The 19,896-nt window shown below is 36.6% G+C and overlaps 2 protein-coding genes across 3 annotated transcripts; both read right to left on the bottom strand.

Moving 5' to 3' along the window:
- Positions 1-578: 578 nt before the first annotated feature.
- LOC110768908 (Alpha/Beta hydrolase fold-containing protein) lies at positions 579-15,162 on the bottom strand. Of its 2 annotated transcripts, none has more exons than XM_088250307.1 (9): positions 14,659-15,162; positions 14,122-14,437; positions 13,365-13,562; positions 12,946-13,218; positions 12,296-12,398; positions 11,996-12,114; positions 11,275-11,451; positions 10,988-11,059; positions 579-1,801 (listed from the first exon to the last, which is right to left on the bottom strand). In XM_088250307.1, the coding sequence occupies exons 1-9, from the start codon at positions 14,718-14,720 to the stop codon at positions 1,034-1,036; spliced, it is 2,088 nt and encodes a 695-aa protein (XP_088106433.1). In that variant the 5' UTR covers positions 14,721-15,162; the 3' UTR covers positions 579-1,033. The 2 variants fall into 2 exon arrangements, with proteins under 2 accessions (XP_088106433.1, XP_021828469.2); XM_021972777.2 differs by having other exon boundaries at positions 14,773-15,161.
- Positions 15,163-15,882: 720 nt separating this feature from the next.
- Positions 15,883-19,821, bottom strand: LOC110768878 (proteasome subunit alpha type-6). The gene is made up of 9 exons (XM_021972749.2): positions 19,603-19,821; positions 18,907-19,001; positions 18,736-18,817; positions 18,503-18,599; positions 17,485-17,543; positions 17,267-17,349; positions 16,826-16,921; positions 16,522-16,581; positions 15,883-16,248 (listed from the first exon to the last, which is right to left on the bottom strand). The coding sequence occupies exons 1-9, from the start codon at positions 19,676-19,678 to the stop codon at positions 16,156-16,158; spliced, it is 741 nt and encodes a 246-aa protein (XP_021828441.1). The 5' UTR covers positions 19,679-19,821; the 3' UTR covers positions 15,883-16,155.
- Between the last annotated feature and the right edge of the window lie 75 nt (positions 19,822-19,896).

The raw sequence follows: 19,896 nt of genomic DNA, 5'->3' as shown, positions 1-19,896 counted from the left end.
ATTAGGAACATAAGTACCATAAGATCACGAACTAGCTCGTAAACCAAAATTGTTTTTTGAATTTGTAATCCTTAATTATAGAATTTTTTTTTTTTAAACATTGACTCTTATTTTCCTTTTGTTTTCTAATTATTTGTATTTTCAAAACTATGATACATATTTGTGCCTTTCAAATGAAGTTGTATTTTGATTTATTTTTTTTTCTTAATTGAGGTTTTGGGTTATTTATAGATAAATATAGATATATAGATATATAAATCAACGTTGGTTTGGTACAATGCATTAAATATAAACCTGTAAATATCGGCAAAAACAAACAAGCTAATTAATTGAGTAATAAAATTTCTGGTGGGAGTAGGCATGATATGTAGACTTTTTCTCAAAGAGTTGGATTTGACGTGGAACTCCAAATCCTCATTGCTTTTACAAGTGGAATTCCTTTCCGGGATTCTTGGTCTATGATTAATTTAAATTATTGTCCGATTAGTGCATCAAGCCATCAACTATTCAATCATGATGTGCAAATAAAAGAATAAAAAAAATGTCAATCTTGATGTATTCGAATATTTGCAAAAACATTAACAAAAAAATATTTCCATTCCCATATTGCCTACTTCTAAAATCATAAAGAAGATGTTTCAACAACAAGACCAAGATGGTAACCCTCTGAGTGCGTTTCCCTGGCTGAAAATAAGTAAGCCCAACAGGGCAACCCCAAAGAGGACACGGTATAATCCACAAGTTCAACAGAGAAATACTAAAAATTGCCTGCCAACTAAGTAAAAGAAAAAATGAACCAATTTACAGAAGATGAGGTTTTTGGAAACTGTATACAGGTTTCAGTGATAAAGAGGCAGCCAAAAGAGTGTTTTTATCCCTAGACTGCAGCACGCCATCACCGTTCTTCCTACACTGCGGCAAAGAAATGAAAGATGGTTATCGTCTCTATGCAGCTCAGATTCAAAATCAATGGGGTCAAAATTCCAAGTCCGGTGCAACGCGTATACACAGTATAATTCCAATCTCCCTCTCCCTATAATACTAAATCTCCAGTGGAAGCTATTTCTTCCTCAAGTTCTTTAATTAGTTTTTCAATCTGTCTTCTATAAACTGGCATGAAGTGATCGCTAATCATGGTTTGTGACAACCTCAGCTTACTGTACAGAGATCTTGGAGTGAGGAAAATACCAACCCTAGTCTCTTCTGGCTGCTCATTACCCGATGCACTCGAGCTAGGGCTACCACTTTCACACTCAGGCCCACCATGGTGATGCGTAACAATATGCATGATTTTCCCTGCAGGAAAAAATCTGTGTGCTTCCTTCATATCAGGGGAAGAGCTCTCTGGCTGACCATCACTTACCTCTGCAATTGCCGCTTCTTCCTCTTCCCTTATTTCATTTTCCACATTCCTTATTTCATTTGCCACATCAGCCTCCTCACTTTCTGTTCTATCATAAAGCTCATGCTCAAGGTGCTGCCACAATTCGACTTCAGTCATGCGGTCTTCATGTCTATCATGGTCCATAAGCCTCTCAACTTCATTACCAACATCACCATCAGTGTCTGGACGCATTCCATCAGAATAAGAACAACCAACCTCTGAAGTCCATTCCATTCCTACAGATGAAGATACAGGAAGATCAATGGTTTCAATGCCAGTTGAGCTTGTCATTCTCTTTGGGGATGTAAGAAGAGGGTCAGAAGTCTCTTTGTTTCTGCCAGAGGATCCTGGAGAATTTCCCTCATCATTTGAGTTTGAATGAGCAGCAGAGGCTCGGTGACGAGGGGCCATGCACGATGATCGGTTCATAATTGTATATTATTTCTTACCCTTCTAGCTTATGATTTGGTTATGTTTTTGAGTTAAACTTGTGCTTTTAATCCTTTTTGTGTTTATCTTTCAGTTAATTGAGCTTTAGGTAACAATGATGGCTTTGGAGAACATAATTCATGCAATTCAAGCATGTTAAGGCCTAATTTGGATGAATTGATGAAGAGCTTAAAGACAAACTCATTTTGGCTACAGCCCCCTGCCAGTCCAGTTTCGTAGGTCATATTGCAAGCTTTGTTTCAGCAACCTACATAGCTCGGATGAGGCCACATTCTTCATGAAAGTTGTTCCAATGGGTGTGTAATATAACATATCCAAAATTCAGCCCCATTGGATAAATATGGAGTCTGTTACCTAGCAAACACAGAGCCATGCTCAGGATGGATTTTATCAGCGCGCAAAATGAGTTAGCAATTTGTTTTGGCCTTAACTTCCTCCTCCGACCTTGGATTGGCCCAAATGATATATGGCTGGAAAGAAGACATTCTGAACTTCAAGTTTGAGTGCTTAAAGTCCTAATTTGATTAAGAGAAGCCCAAGTTGTAAGCCCTTGAAGTTGCTGGTCATGCTGACCTCAGCATGTGCTGGTTGGATGCTTGGTCATGGTGAGCTAGGTATGAGCTATCATTTCTGGTTGGAAGCTTGGTCATGGTGACATGAAGATGAGCTAGGGCTGCTGGTGGGATTTAGTGGTGAAGTGCATCAACCAATTCAAGATTTTCTAATACAAGTGCATCACCCATTTCAGATTTTCTAATACAAGTGCATCAACCATTTCAGATTTTATAATTCAAGTGTTGTATGCATTAGTCTTATTGAATTCTGATTTTCACTTCCCCTAGGCCTATAAATAGGGAAGTTCTCTAAGCTTGTAATAACACTCCAAGGGGGGGAGCTCTCAAACACTTCTCTAGAGCTCCCTTCCCTTCTCTCCCTCAAATTCTCTTAGTTTCTCTTTCTAGTTTTCAATTGTTATAATGAGATCTTTGTGCTGAAATTTTCCTTTAAGTCTTTCCAAGTTCTACTTTAATTTTCATTGTTATGTAAATTCTTTTCTTTAGTTTCAAGTTTGATTAGTTTCCAAGTTTCAATTATGATTTTTGTTCTTATTCATTATGCTTATAAGTTAATATGTTAGTTTGAATGATTGATCACCATTTAGGCTTGCATGTTAGCTATCTTGGTTTGAATTAAGAGTAGACACCATGCTTTAATTCGAATTGAACTATGAATAGGAAGAGTATGTATGGACATTCGACAACAGGGATTAGATACATACTTGGTTGTTTAAAATGTTCTTCTATGCTTAATGGGTTCCTAATGCTTAATTTTAGGTTAGACAACAAATGATCAAATTAGGGAATTAGGAACACAAGGTTATGACCACACACCATGGCTTAATCATACTTTAGCTAGAATCAATCCATTAATCTAATTGAACTTGGGAACTTATCTACTTGAGTTAGTTATTTCTTTCTTCCTTGTTTTATTTATTTCCTTTCTTTTTCATTTCTGTTTTGTGTAGGAAAAATGAATTGGATCTTTCAATCACCAATCCTCGTGGGATCGACCTCGCACTTACATATGCTATACTACCAAACGGCTCGTGCACTTGCGAGTATCACAAGTTGAGGATGCAACTGAATCCATTTTGGTGCAGCTGTATCTACACAACAAGTTTTTGGCGCCGTTGCCGGGGATTGGCAACTTAGTTTGGTTCTATTTCTTTTCCCTACTTGTTTTATTTTTATTTTTCATTTTCATGTTTTTCTAGACAATTTCAAGTTTTAAAGTTAATGACGTTAATGGACAAGTTGTGTTTGTAGTCCAACAGAAAAGGACAATTGCCCAACAAGCAAGAGAACTGGGTTTAAGTCCCAGCTTACACAACCCATTGGTGCTTGTTGCTTTGAAGCATGGAATTGGATGTGTGTTGATTTTCCTTTTCATTTTAGTTTTTATTTCCTAATCCTTTTAATTCCATTTCAAGTTTGTGTGTTTGTTTTAGCAATTTATGATAGCTTAATAAAAATGGAGAGAGATGGCAACCTCAATCATAAGAATGGGTAGTGTGGAGCAATGGGAGAAGTCGCGACCTCCAAGTGCATCACATTCGACCTAATCGCTTCAAGGGGGAGCATTTCAATCCTTTCTCTTCTTTGAATTATGTTTATTTCCGTCATTGTTTTTACCTTTTGGTCCGCGTTGAGTTCTTTGTTTTTCTGTGCTGAATCCAACCATATAAAGAACGTAAAATTTGGACTTACGGTTGGAAAGTTATAGCCTAAAAACTGAACACAGGTCGAAGCTGAAAAACAGAGAAACGAATCTGTCCAAATGGTGATAAACGGGTGATAGAAAGTGCTGTTTGTGTTTTTCTTTGGTTTATTGGTTTGTTTCTTTTAGTACAACAATTTATGTTGTTTGTTTGAATTTGTTTAGGGTACTTAGTTCATTTTCGTTTATGGTTTGTTGTTCCATTTTATCTTAATTTGTTTTTATTTCTTATCTTAAAAATTTTAAAATAAAAAAAAAAGATTTTTCATATGAGCCGACTTATGGTAACCTCAGTGAGCACTTCCGTTAATACAGTGTCTAGGAGTTCTTTAGGCGACACCTTCGGTGTCTAAGAAGTTTGGGTTTTAAGCGGGACCATTGTGACCCCTCCAACCTTCCCGGATCCCCTGGCTGTGTTTTCTGAGGCCCTTAACTGGTCATCCGTGAGTTGCTTGTATATTGTGTGTTTTTTAAATTAAGTTTTCTTTATTTTCTTTGTTTTCTTTTCTGTTGAGTCTTTGTTTTTGTTTTGTTTCTGTTTTTGTTTTTGTTTTGTTATGTTAGTTTATTTATTTATTTACGTGGTATGGTTAGTTAGTTTATTTCTGAGTGTTAAAACAATTTTTTTTTTTTTTATTTCAAACATTGCATAAAAACAAAAAACAAAAAAAAAAAAAAACAAAAAGAAAAGAAAACAAAACAAAAATAAAAACAATTAAAAATAAAAACAACTTCTTCATCTTCATCTTCATCTTCATGGCATGCCTCTGTTTTCTCTTACTTGCAGAATCTGCAGCAGCTCAACATGGTCCTCATTTTTTCTCTGCAGTGCTTCCACGTGCTGATTGGCACAATAGAGCCGCTTCTGCAAGTCTGCCACCATAGCCTTCAAGGAAGCTATTTCCTCGCTCATTGCGGCACACTCCCGTGTTCTCGCCAGCAATCGCATGCCCAAATTGGTAGCCGAGACCGCATGGAGTACAGTTAAATTATGGGACTCCTCCACCGCTGCCTTGTCAGACCTCTGTGCCACATGCAGATGATCTGTCGGTGTGAGCTTGTTACCAATCATGCCTCCCAGCAGCGCTGCTCTGTTCGGCATTGCCTCAGAAAAGTTCGGTATTATCTCAGCAAAGTTTGAGGCCGTACCGTGATGATATGTAGAGTTTGGAAAGACAGTGTTTGGAGGAGCCCTTGTCTGGGCATTCGGTGGTGCAAGTGAGAGCTCAAGGTTGAGATCATCAAGGTGAGTGCATGAGGATGCCATTTGTTTTGCTTCTGAATTTTTTGATGTTTTTCCTTGAGTTTGCAGGAAGAAATGCTGGGTATCATCCGCTTGCAGAGGTGTGGTTTAAATAGACATACGCTGATGAGAGAAAGCCAACACCATTTCGGATTTCCCGGGCATGCTCGACCTAATCGCTTCAAGGGGGAGCACCTTTACTTTCACTTTACTTTTCTTTTTTCCGTGTTTTCTGGTGTTTTATGTTTTTGCCCGTTACTTTCATTTTCTAGAGCTTTGTGTTTTTGCTTTTTCCTTTCGGCTGTCATCTTTATTTTATTTTAGTTAGGGAACTGTGCTTTCTTTTCCGTTTGTCGTCTTTATTTGATTTAAGTTTGGGAAGTGTGCTTTCATTTCCGTTTTCTTTTTTTTTCTTTTTTTTTTCTTCTGCAACTTTACTATTTTATTTTCAAAACAAAATAACGAAAATACAAAAACAACAAAATAAAATAAAAACAACAATAATGCAGTAGGAAATCATTTCTTCTCGGTGCTTGGTGTCTCGACCATTGGAGCTTTGAGTTTGGCCTTCTGGCTGTCCTCTTCCGGGGCTTCACGCACAGCTTCTTGGGGCTCATCACTTGAGCTCCCAAAGATCGCAATCTTAGCTTGAGCGTAACTACTCTCGCGATCTGCTTGTTTGCGTTTACCCGGTCTGTCTAGGTCTTCCAGCTGTTTTCGCATGTCGCGAGAGTACAACTCTACCATCTTTGATAGGTTTCTATTTTCGTCCCGCAATACTTCTAGCTGGTGTCGATTCACCTCCACTATCCTTGACCTCTCCCTTTTCAAGCTTTTTATAGCAGTCTGACACTCCTCAACCATACTTCGCTCCGCCGCCAACTGACCTTTCAGCACCTCTACCTCATGGGACTTCGCAAGTAGGCGATGACCCAAACTTGCGACTGTTGCCGTACTCTGCACGCTCAGTGCCAGGGCATCGCTCACGACCCGGTTGTCATCCCTTGTCCCCAGAACACGTATATCTTTAGGAGTCACCAGATTTCTGCCCACTCCAATGGCAACATCGTTGTCCAGGAGTATTGAGTCAGTTACTGTCACAGGCCCCCGTGCGGAAGCAAAGTAGGGCATCCATACTGGTGCCGCTGCTTGGCCTCGTGTCTGAGTCGGTGGAGCTAGGTTGAGATCCAACGAAAATGGGTAGTTAGAGGCCATTTGATTTCTCACTCTCTTTTTTTCTTCTTTCTTTTCTCTTTTGTGTGTTTCTGAGTTTGCGTTTTTTTTTTTCACCCTTTCTTATAGACTTAGTCTTTGACAAACCCTAGCCATTGCAGCATCTGAGCATTTTCTGAATCTCCAGCATTCCTTGAGTCCCACAACCTTCTCGCCTTCCAACCATACCCAACTCATTTATCACGACGTGTCTTTTCTGAACGAACGCGTTCAGTAAAGTCTTCGCGCCTTTCCATGAGCCCGTAATTTTTGCTTGTGGAGTCTGCGGCGCCTCTATGTGTCGACACGTGTCTCACCCTGTCTGTTGGTCCCTTACACTGAACCGAGACATCATGACCCATGTTAAAATCCCGCTCTTTGTGTTGCTATTCACGGTTCGATAGTTTGTTTTTACAAAACTAAATAATAATAAAAAGCCGGAAATGAAAACAAATTGAGGGTCGGGTTTCACTTTAGTTTGGGTTTCAAAGTGGGTTAAATTCACCGTGGTTTGTGTTTCAAAATTGTGGGCTTTGGGCTTCAAAATTTTTTTGGGTTTCGGAATTGTGTGATTAGGGTTTACTGTTTCATTTTTTTTGTTTGTTTGTTTGGTTGTGTTGTAATTTTTATTTTATAATTATTTTGTTTTTGTTTTCTTTTGTGATTTTGTGATTTTTTTTTTTAATTTGCTTTAATACCTTTCATTTGTTGTTATGACATTGTTTGTGGCTAATTTTTAAACATTGAGGACAATGCTCATTTCTAGATTTGGGGGTATTGGAGTTTAGCAAGTAAACTTCGTTTTTCTTTATAAAAAAAAAAAAAAAAAAAAAAAAAAAAAAAAAAAAATTTAAAAAAAATTTAAATTTCTTTCTTGTTTTGAATCTTGTTTTGTTTAGTCACTTTCCGAACACATTTGATGAGATTGTGATAAATGTTGCATGACTTAAATAAAAAATTGAATTTTATTTATTATTTATTTTTTTCCTTGTAAATTTTTATTGTAAAAAATAATAATTAATTAATTAATTAATTTGGCATCGTTCTAGCATGACATGTTCGAAACCTTCTTTGCACTTGCCATTTGTTTCATAATTTTCCAATTAAAGGATTTGCATGACCCAAAGAATTGTATCAAGCATAAATTAGACTTATATAACCATATAAAGTGAGCTTTTGAGCCTTGTACTTCAATTCATGAGTGTTATACACATACTCTTATTTTCTTGTCATCAAAGTTGTTGTTTGATCTCATTATTCATTGATTTGGTTGATCACTTAAAAGTCATTCATTCTTATGCAATTTGACTTCATGACATTTTAAGAAGTGATATTAAGGCCTTCTTTGGATCGTTTGTGCCTTTCAAGCTAACCTTATGCATGCTTAAGCATGATTTTCCATTGTTTACCATTTTGAGCCTACATGTAAACCTTTTCTTTCATTTTACCAATTATATTTCCTCGCCTTAGCCCGAAAAACAAATATTTACCTTTCTAAGGAATTCATGAGCTCTAATTTGGATGTGTTTTTCAAGCTAAGTTTGGGAAGGGATATTACATCAAAAAAAAATAATAATAATAAAAAAAAAAATTCACACAATTGGTGAAAGAAAAGAGAAAGTTGTGATTAAGTGGTGGTTGAATGAAATTTCATTTTTGGGTTTCATTTTTGGGCCTTCTAAATAAATTGGTGTTTGTTCAATTCAAGGAAAGGAGTATGAATAATTGTAAATGAAGGTATAAGGAGTTTTGATCGTGTAAAAGAAAAAATCTAATCGTGATGATTCGAAGTCTTGTAAACAATTGTTTTATGCTCTTATATTTTGAGTTTCTTGGACTTTGTTTTATCCATACCCTTCATTTCTTACTCACCTTACACCCTTGGCCCCATTACAACCTATGCTAAAGACCTAAATTGATCTTAAATGTCATGTGGTTGAATTGCATTTATTTTTCTACTTTTAAGTGTTTGGCATCCTTCTTGAGATCATATTAATGCAAGTTCTTCATCTTTCTATTGCGAGTTAAGTCCCTTATGGTTTAACTCTAATCTCATGTTTATAACTGAGTGTTGCATTGTAGCCCTCTTCCGAGTGATTCATTTGTGAGAGGACAATTTTGGTGAGATTTGAAGTTGAATTTGTGCTTTGTATGATTTTTGAAATTATGTGAAAACTAAGATTGGGGAATTTGTTGCATTTGGCTATCACACTACCACACTTTGAGCATATTATGTTTTGAACTTTGCCGCTTTGTGAATAATGTCCAAAATTGAGCTTTTATTGTTAAAAACTTTTGAGTCATGTGCATGAGTCATTTCTCTTCAGAAAATGTTCGGAAAGATTGTTTTGAGTTCTTTTTATTTTTTTAATTGTTTTTCTTTTTGTTTTATTTTTTTTGTTTTAAGTTCTTTGTGTTTTTGTGTTTGTTTTTGTTTTTGGTTTTGCTTAAGGACTAACAATCTTTAAGTTTTCTAATTACTTTGTTTTACAGAGTCAGTAAAACGTTTGTGGGTATCGTATCTGTTAAACCCTCAGGAGACACAACTCCTCCTACTAGGGATGCCTAGAGGTTTAAAGGCTTGTTGCATATGCTAAATGCAATCGAGTTACCTACGAAAGTGGTTTAGTTAACTTCTAGTTTTGTTTTTAACTTTGTTTTGTGTTGTTTTGCTCGAGGACTAGCAAAATCTAGGTTTGGGGGTATTTGATCGGTTCATAATTGTATATTATTTCTTACCCTTCTAGCTTATGATTTGGTTATGTTTTTGAGTTAAACTTGTGCTTTTAATCCTTTTTGTGTTTATCTTTCAGTTAATTGAGCTTTAGGTAACAATGATGGCTTTGGAGAACATAATTCATGCAATTCAAGCATGTTAAGGCCTAATTTGGATGAATTGATGAAGAGCTTAAAGACAAACTCATTTTGGCTACAGCCCCCTGCCAGTCCAGTTTCGTAGGTCATATTGCAAGCTTTGTTTCAGCAACCTACATAGCTCGGATGAGGCCACATTCTTCATGAAAGTTGTTCCAATGGGTGTGTAATATAACATATCCAAAATTCAGCCCCATTGGATAAATATGGAGTCTGTTACCTAGCAAACACAGAGCCATGCTCAGGATGGATTTTATCAGCGCGCAAAATGAGTTAGCAATTTGTTTTGGCCTTAACTTCCTCCTCCGACCTTGGATTGGCCCAAATGATATATGGCTGGAAAGAAGACATTCTGAACTTCAAGTTTGAGTGCTTAAAGTCCTAATTTGATTAAGAGAAGCCCAAGTTGTAAGCCCTTGAAGTTGCTGGTCATGCTGACCTCAGCATGTGCTGGTTGGATGCTTGGTCATGGTGAGCTAGGTATGAGCTATCATTTCTGGTTGGAAGCTTGGTCATGGTGACATGAAGATGAGCTAGGGCTGCTGGTGGGATTTAGTGGTGAAGTGCATCAACCAATTCAAGATTTTCTAATACAAGTGCATCACCCATTTCAGATTTTCTAATACAAGTGCATCAACCATTTCAGATTTTATAATTCAAGTGTTGTATGCATTAGTCTTATTGAATTCTGATTTTCACTTCCCCTAGGCCTATAAATAGGGAAGTTCTCTAAGCTTGTAATAACACTCCAAGGGGGGGAGCTCTCAAACACTTCTCTAGAGCTCCCTTCCCTTCTCTCCCTCAAATTCTCTTAGTTTCTCTTTCTAGTTTTCAATTGTTATAATGAGATCTTTGTGCTGAAATTTTCCTTTAAGTCTTTCCAAGTTCTACTTTAATTTTCATTGTTATGTAAATTCTTTTCTTTAGTTTCAAGTTTGATTAGTTTCCAAGTTTCAATTATGATTTTTGTTCTTATTCATTATGCTTATAAGTTAATATGTTAGTTTGAATGATTGATCACCATTTAGGCTTGCATGTTAGCTATCTTGGTTTGAATTAAGAGTAGACACCATGCTTTAATTCGAATTGAACTATGAATAGGAAGAGTATGTATGGACATTCGACAACAGGGATTAGATACATACTTGGTTGTTTAAAATGTTCTTCTATGCTTAATGGGTTCCTAATGCTTAATTTTAGGTTAGACAACAAATGATCAAATTAGGGAATTAGGAACACAAGGTTATGACCACACACCATGGCTTAATCATACTTTAGCTAGAATCAATCCATTAATCTAATTGAACTTGGGAACTTATCTACTTGAGTTAGTTATTTCTTTCTTCCTTGTTTTATTTATTTCCTTTCTTTTTCATTTCTGTTTTGTGTAGGAAAAATGAATTGGATCTTTCAATCACCAATCCTCGTGGGATCGACCTCGCACTTACATATGCTATACTACCAAACGGCTCGTGCACTTGCGAGTATCACAAGTTGAGGATGCAACTGAATCCATTTTGGTGCAGCTGTATCTACGCAACACACGACCATGACGACAAATTAAGGGAAGGACGAGTCCATGCTGCTTGAGCCATGCTCTGGGCTCTTCTCATAACAACCTGTGAAATTAGAAAGTTTCACAAGCCAACCAAATGATTAGATAGAAGAGGAATATAGGTTTCAACCACCAAATATCAAGGTTGATAGCTTCTATAACAAGAATGTCACAAGACACAATAAAGACTAAAAATAATATTCAATTTCTTACAAGAAGGTTCAGAAAGGAAAAGAAGATGGTGTGTAGCAAAATTACACTAGAAAGACAAAAGGCTACCTGTGTGCCATTGGAAACAGGGCGCAGAATTGCCCCTGCACCAGCAACTTTTGCTTTAGCACTGGCAATGGATGGAAGCCGCGAACCCAAAGCTGAGGCAGAACGATAGACAGTGCTAAGGATTCTTGTCTGCTCGATCTGATTTCTCAAATCATTTAACCAAGCAGATGCTGTCACCTGTAAAACGAAATAAATTGAATAAAAGAATATATTAGAAAGAAACACATATTAGAAGCATCACAGGAATATCAGCATTAGCAATGTTCCACAAGAACTATAGCAAGTATGCAAGCCTGTCAAGTACCAACAAGCCAGAGATCCAACTACTAGCACAGTATGGCTGTGTAGGAAAACTTATTGAAGCTAATAAGCTTTCGTGTGAAAAATAATAATAACAATAATAATAAATTGGGTATACTTGACAAATATAATATCTCCATGTATTATAAATGAGAAAAGAGCATGCTAGGAGTAAAAGGAATTCCTGCATGCATTTTTTTCAACTTCATGGTCGTAATCTGACTAAAATCACAAGTTAGAGCACAAAATATTTAGAAGAACCAAAAAAGTACAGTAAAAAACCTTCTATCAGCAGAAACAATATAAGTTCAGTACTACACACTTTTTCCAAATCAATTATAAGGAAAACATAGTAATTGCTCAAGAAGCACCCTCTCATCAAAATCAACATGATTTAATTAACCAGAGTTTAGAACATAACCTCAGCACGTAAATCATCCACCGACGCAGCAGAGAATGTGGGCACCAAGTCAGCTCCATTAATAACGGAAGTAATAAAATCACCACCTGATTCTGCCAACTCCCATGTCATGCAGGCAGCTGCAATGTATATCAAGTCATCACTAAAAGAAATACTCAACCAAACAATTTACACCATGCTAAACTAAACAAACATCAGGATTCAGAACAAAATAATACAAGACAGAACTTCAGAAAGGAACAAGACTTGATGAGTAGCACTGAAATTAATATTAGGCCATGGCATGTAAGGAACACAAACCTGGAGCAAATGTCACACAGGTGGTTGTCGAAAGTTCTTTCTGCTCTCGCAATATATATGTTAGAAGTGCTGCTGTGCCTCCACCCAAAGAATGCCCTACAATCTGTCAGAAACCATTACTTTTGGTAAATTTCTTAATCTTATGGACCATAATATTGTTGGAAGCCACCAAAGCAATTAAGAAGAGACAACGATAGTAAGTTCAATCAAGTTCCAAGAAAGAACAGTAGCTGGTCATATGGTATATATAATTTACGTAAAGAATGATACAGTTTTTTTTTTTTGGATGAAAAAGAATGATACAGTTAACAGGAGAAGACTGTGCTGAAAATAACTAATCAACCAATCAACAAATTCTCCACCGAGATCTGCATCAGCAAGGCTGCTACAGGGACACAGATTACAGATGCCAAGAAAATATCTGATACTGAAAAGTTTAAGAACCAAGAAGACTCCTACAAAAGTATACTTTCTAGAAACTACTACATCACACAAAAGATATCTTGACACAAAGATAAGAAATATAAAGCACAGTATCGTATATGAAAACAAGAAATTAAGTAGTCAATTAATTTATCTTCATAAACTGTCTACTAATTGATTTGTTAAGATGAGTAGTAGCATAGAGAAAATCCCATAAATACCATTACCTTAAGTTCATAACCAGGATATTGGTCAAGTGCCTCTAGAAGGCAGGGTTTTGCAAGCTTAGCAATCCATCTAGCAGCCGCAACCATTCCACAATGCGCATAACCCAAAACTAAATTACTGACTCCTCCCTCATGTACAACACTGTGATGGAATGGTACAACAGCTCCCGTTGCAGCTGTCAGAGTGTCCTTAATACTATGGGTTCCACGAATCAGCAAGAGAAAACATTTTTCATCATGATCAACAAGAATTGTAAAAGCAGGCTTCAAGATCTGCAGCAGAAAGTGTATAGAGGATTTGATATTAATGGATAGATACGGCTCAACTATTTTCCAATACCGTTGACAGTAAAATCACGCATAAAGGCACTGGCAAACAATCAGTACAACAGTAACACTATTTAAATTAAGATACTTACTCCTGCTTTGGGTTCCTGAAGAAGAACATTCTCTTCGGAATAGCCTGTCTCCTCTAAAAACAAAGGAAAAGGTTTCTTTGAAAAATGCCAACACAGTGTCAGCAAGTTTAAGAGGTATTTGAGTTCAGCAATTATTTGAGATCCTTTTAGCTGTTGACTGTCTATTCCACCAAATACACCAACAACATGCAAGTTTCCCTGCAAAGTACAGACAGTATAGTATCAAATATCATTCATCCAAACCAAAAAATTAAAATAAAATAAATTCATTCGCCTGGTATAAACATGAAAAACTAATTTAACAATTTGGAACAAACAATAAAATCTGTCATCTCCAGATTGGCAAACAACATTTGAACTCAAAAATGCCAGTTTCATTGTCATTAATATCCTAAAGAAGAATGGAGTAATGATTTTTAAAGCTGCAAAATATAAAGTCACATTTTTCACCAATTCTATTTCTAACTCTCAGTTAGAATGAAGCTTTTCATAAATCAACCACCTTTTTTTCCATCTCTAGATTGAGTATTATATTCAGAAAATAGATATATGTAAATAAGTTGCGCAAAAGCAATAACCATCTATAATCATGAAAAAGACCAACAAAGTAGCGCAGAACCCACATACGATAATCATGAAATCAACATAACCACTGAATTCAGCACATTAACAGAGAACCCCACACGCAAAAACATGAAATCTAAGCAAACACTGAATTCAGCAAAGTAACGAAACGATGGCCATGAAAGCATTTTACCTGCCTCTTCAGAAGAAAGCTGATTCCAAATGCCAAATCCCCTATAGGCCACTTCCCCAAAGTCTCGGAGTAAGTAAACCTAAGAGTCTCTGACAAGGTCGAGATGGTTTCCAACCATGTAGCCGGGGCTTGAATTAACCTATGCGAAACCCGTTCAATTCCCAAAGGAGCCTGATTTGGCACACTATCACCCCCATTTTCGTCATCATCACCGCCAGTCGTGGGGGACTGTAACTTACGGTTCAATGTATAATACAACAAGGCAGCTGCACCGGCTGCGGTGGCCATAGTTGCAGTTGCCATTAGCTTACTATCCCTATAAATATTGAAATCCAAAGAGCAATTAACAAATATATAAGCAAGACTCGGTTTTTACTCAACCTCTCGAGCTAAAAACACCAAATAAATCAAAATTGCATTACTTTCTTGTGCTTTTGCACCTAATTTTCGCTTAATTACCCAAAGATCAATGTTTTTCCTCAAGAAAAGTATACAGAAGCGGAAAATAAAAACGTTGGAGACAAAATTGCATCGAACCTGATTAAATTGATAAATTGGGTTAACGGAAAACCCCTAAAAATCCGAAATTTGAGAGACATTTGGGAGAGCAGGAAGATTTGATGCTATAAGGAAGGGTAAGCGAAAGCGTACCTGAAGAGATCGATTTTGGCGTAATTTATTGGGAATTAATATCTCTTCGTCTGTAAGGCATCAAAAAGATTATTCTCTGTGACAAAGAGAACGAGACCCCCCTTATTCTTCGGTTTTCCTTTTTGTTTGTGAAAGACTCGAGAGAGCTTTTGCGCAGTTTTGAAGCAAAACGCCCAGGCAACGACGTAGTTTTGTAGGGGTTGGGGCGAGGGGGACACGTGGCGGGCAGGGAAAGAGGCTGAGTCGGAGAGATGTGGCAAGTAGAAACCGACCTGAACTGAGATGGTCCGCGCGAATGAATCAGATGATCAGGTGGAGATCTGCAGGCAGCCGCAGATCCGTACACGCTGGCTTATACTTTTTCTCTCAAGTAGAAGAAAATGAATTTACCAAAAAGAATTTCTTTATTTTGCTAGAATATGATGATAAATTAATGCAAAAGTTTTCATGCTCAACCATTGAAAATTGGATAGTGGGAGTAAGCAGCTTATAGCTCAAGTGGTTAAGAACATTTACTTATGTATTCGAGGTCCTATATTCGATTCCCCCTTTCCCAATATCACTTGTATAAATTTATAAATAAATAAAAAAGATAGTGGGAATGTTTAACATCATTAGAAATTGAAGTCGATTTCAAAATTCTAATGCAAATAATTACTCATCAGAATCAATTACCGTGATTTGTCTCTATTACTCATCGGAATCAATTACCATAATATTAATCTATGTTAAGAAATTATAAAATAGGGTGTTCTACTTCAAGCACTAATGTCAAAACAAAATTCAGACTTCTAAACAATTTAGGAAAATTAACATAACAGTGATTTGTCTCTAAGGAAGAATAGCTCTTTATTAGTAAGGAGCCTTAGTATTTTTCTTTGGGACATGAAAAGAACACCGAATGTAATCTAATTTAAGTAATGGTGATTGATCTTTAATATGGATAAGGTGTGGATTCTGAGTGGTCACGTTAGCCATGAATTATGTTATAACTTTCCTTTTCTTTTCTCTTTTTTTCTTTTTTCTTTTTTAGGACATTGGATAGTGTCCAAAAGTGGAGATCCTTCCCTCACATCAACATCCGAAGAACACAGAAGAGACCAAGAGGAATTTTGAGTTGCCAAGTTTATCCACTCAACTACTAATTCTGGAAAAGGATACAAATCATGAAAACATATGAAGTTGACAATCATTCAACAGTTCAACAACAGCAACTTCAACTAACAAAAGTTACAGAAGGGGGAGTAAACGACCCGGCCAAATTGCATAAGCACTTGCTAAAGGATTTAAGTTAACATTTGATACTCCAAAAGGGATAGAAAAATGTCCAGCATTTTATCAAATCCAAACATTGCCCCAGACAGTATCAGGTTTCCCAAGGACTCAGTCTCGCTCACTTATAGCAGTCAAGTGCTCATCAATCTCGTCGGTCGACAACACTCTGAAGACAGGATTCTCCTTTACCACCACTCCAACCTAACAAATGATAATGGAAAATTAACATAAATTTGATTAACTGATGAAAGTCATTACTGCTGCAATTTGATAAATAAAAGCATAAAACATAGGATATGGAAAGCAACTGTGGAAAGCAATTTTGAGACATGGTAAAACCTATGTGGAAATCAGATACTGTCACATCATACAAGCAATAAAAAGTTTATGAACAATATGCCACGAACAATGCATTAAGGGTTCCCATCACAAAACAGTATAAAATTTCAAACACTAAAAGAGGGTTACAAATACCTCAATTTCATTGGCCTTGAAATCCTCTTGCAGAACTGATTGCAGGGCAGAAATTGCAGTCTAACAATGAAAGATATGTGGGAGGTCAGATAAGGAATCAAACGAGCGTATTAACATTCCTATTTTCATAAGTCTAACATAATCATAATTCATTATTTAACAGCCACTAAAATCTCCAGAAAGAAATTTAGTCTAAAGGTTAATTCACAAACGTGCAAAAAATCTTATGCACCTGTTTAACAAATTGGGCCCTAAGAACTCAAGATCACAGCTTTATATTAATCAAAGGATAAGAAATGTCTACCTGCACAGTCTCGTCATAGGTAAATAATGGATCATTCTTCATTTTCTTCTCCAAGAAATTGATTGCCTCTTGTTCTTTCAATCCAGCACTTGTGGCCTAAGATGCATAATAGTTGATCAGTGAGAACAAGCACCATACATTGATGCTCTATATATAGCACTATGGCAGAGCAGAGCTCATAGTGATGTCTCAAGATGAACACACTTTTCATTCTTTGTTGAAACGATCTACATATTGTAGTGGTGCAAGTTAACCTTAAGTGCTTTTATAAATGGAAAAACGCGCTCTAAAGAGGGATGAAAGAAAACTGCATGAGTGTCTGTTGATGAGTAAAATAATGGTTGATGCATAGATGAAAGTTGTAAACAAGTGTGGGAAGGTTTTTCAGTGATATTGCGTATTTTGAGTTCTTCATAATAAGTTACACAAGCAGAAATATACCTTGTGACCAAAGTAATGGCCAGCTGGGTCACACTTATAGAGTTGAGGTCCGAACTCTTCATCAATACCCAAAACCATAGCAACTTCAGAAACAAACATAAATGGAAAGGATCAGTAAATATGCAAACACAAATTAATAAAGCAAAAATTGTTGCATGATGTAGTTCTTTGCAAGAAGAAACGGTTATTCACTGCTATAGAAGGGAGTAGAAACAAACCTACTCCAAGTGGTCTCATATAAGCATGTTGAGTATAGATTTGTGATTTGTCTGCAATCCTGTCATACAAATGATATTAAGGTGAACAAAAAACCATTTGAACCGTTTAAATCGGGCAAACCAAATCAACTTGAGTGGTTCGGTTCGTTTTACACCAAAAAATATGATCTTAGATTGAATCAAACCAAATCACAATTGTTTGATTTAATTCGGTTCAATCTATGTCAAAGAATGAATTTCTATTTGACAAGTACTAGAGGAACTACAATTGATTGTTTAATCAAATGACTGAATCAAATCAGTTACTAAATAGGTTGGTTTGATTTGATTATACTTCTAGTATAAGGATAAAGTGTATAATTCAAACCGTAATATTACACAAATTTAGTATGCTCTTTAGATCTAAATTGAATCAAATCAGACCGAATCCTAATACAGTTACTAAATTGACAAAATTAAAACTTAGTAGGGTGCTGCTATTTCCACCATGTGTCCTATTTTCCCACCCACCTTATCTTCAAAAAATTTAAGTCAAATTTACCCCTCTGTAAAATGACTTCTAAGGACGGGGTGGAAACAAGCCCATTCATTTTTGTTTTGCTCTCTTGAAAGATAAAAGAAATTGTCTTCAGTTCCCACAGAGAGAGAGAGAGAGAGAGAGAGAGAGAGAGAGAGAGAGAGAGAGAGAGAGAGAGAGAGAGAGAGAGAGAGGAGTCATTTAAAATTATCACTACACAAGTCCAAGATTCCATGGGACCATGTCATCCCATTATGGAGTCCATCATTCTACATATCCAAATAAGGGGAAGGGGTGAAAAATCTTTCTGAACAGTTAAAATCAGCAACTGCACTGGCCCAAAATAAAAAAGCCTCAACAAGTGCACAACATAAATGGGATGCAATTAAACACTTTTAACTTTAACTATAATACATCATAGGAGTACTCTAAAACTGCAAGCTAAAAGTTCAGTTGTATTATAGAGTAACATAATATGGTATAAACAGTTAGAGTAATTACCATCTAGCCAGTACGTCTACCGGCATCTCGTATCCATATTTGAATCGAAACTCAGCTGCTTCATTCCTTGCTTGCTGAACTAGGGTCCTTGCATCAGCTAGAAAATTACACGCCAAAAGAATGAACCAAATGTGAGCTTTTAAACAACAAAAGCACATAAGTATCTAAATTTGTCAAACGAACTGTTTGAGTTAGCGCTTCCAATAAGCTTCCAGAAGGAGCAAAAAAGAAACCTGTCATGCCAGTAGCCAGCAACCCTAGGAACTTTGTGATGGGGAAAAGATGTGTGACACTTGTCTGATCCAAAAGCTTGTCCTGCATTAATTTCACAATTTATTTATAACCCGCACAAATTCCATCCATTCTAAAGTAAAGACTCAGTTAAATCAACCAATACTACTCACCGGGACTTTCTTCTGAGTCACAACACATACGGAATCCTTTCCCCGGACACCAATTGAGGTGATCCCAGCAGCCTTAACAGCCTTAAACGCATACTCTATCAATCATAAAAAAAGCGAACTCAGAACAGAAGAGCCCATGTGCTACTCAACATTAACACAAAAACATATTCTATTCTTACACCCCATTCCAACCTGAAATGCTTTTCTTCTTTTTTTTAAACACTTTGTTTTGGTAATATGAAAAATGATATTTAAATTTGTAATTTCTGCTATTTCCCTCAGATTTCTCGGCATCCAAACAAGGGATCAAGTTCAACCATCGAAATTAAGTGGGCTTTCAGCCCATGAGCCCGAGAAACCATAAATCTGGATAAAATGAGCAACTTAATTTTACTAATTTGTAAATTGAGCTAGCTAGTATCACACACCAAAGTGAAACTAATACAAACAAATTAAACATTCGATTTTCTCCTTTTTCCTTTCAACTTGTATTAGACAGAACGAGATTCATAATCGTGATTTTTCCCCTCTTCTCCTCAGATTTCATCATTAAAACAAAAATTGAAATGGGCTTTAATCTCATTGACCCATAAAAACCTAAAATGCCCAAAACCCACAAATCAGCTCTCTTTGAGGCGCTGTTCGAGATTGAGACTGGAGAAACATCAATGGAGGTATTGGGATATTGTCACTTACCGACTTGAAATAGACGGCCTTCGGGCGAGAAAATCGTGATGTGACGATCGTATCCGCCTCCACTTCCACGACTCATGTTTGAAATGCTTCGATTTCTGAGCTTCTGCCTCTTCTTCTCTGCTTAGGGCTTTCTGGGTCTTCCTTCTACCTTTGTGTGTATCAGAATCAGACTATTGCGGGCTACTGCGATGGATTTATTAGAAGAGGAAAAACGAAAACTTTTTTCCCAAGCTAGCTGAAAGCTAAAAATCTGATTCTTTAATACGACGTCGTTGGATTTGGCGGGTCAAGTTC

This window comes from Prunus avium, chromosome 3 (assembly GCF_965620075.1).
Source record: "Prunus avium chromosome 3, drPruAviu1.hap1.1, whole genome shotgun sequence".
NCBI classification, from domain to species: domain Eukaryota; kingdom Viridiplantae; phylum Streptophyta; class Magnoliopsida; order Rosales; family Rosaceae; genus Prunus; species Prunus avium.
The sequence above is the reverse complement of the archived record's forward strand: the minus strand, read 5'-3'. Positions and strand labels throughout refer to the sequence as shown.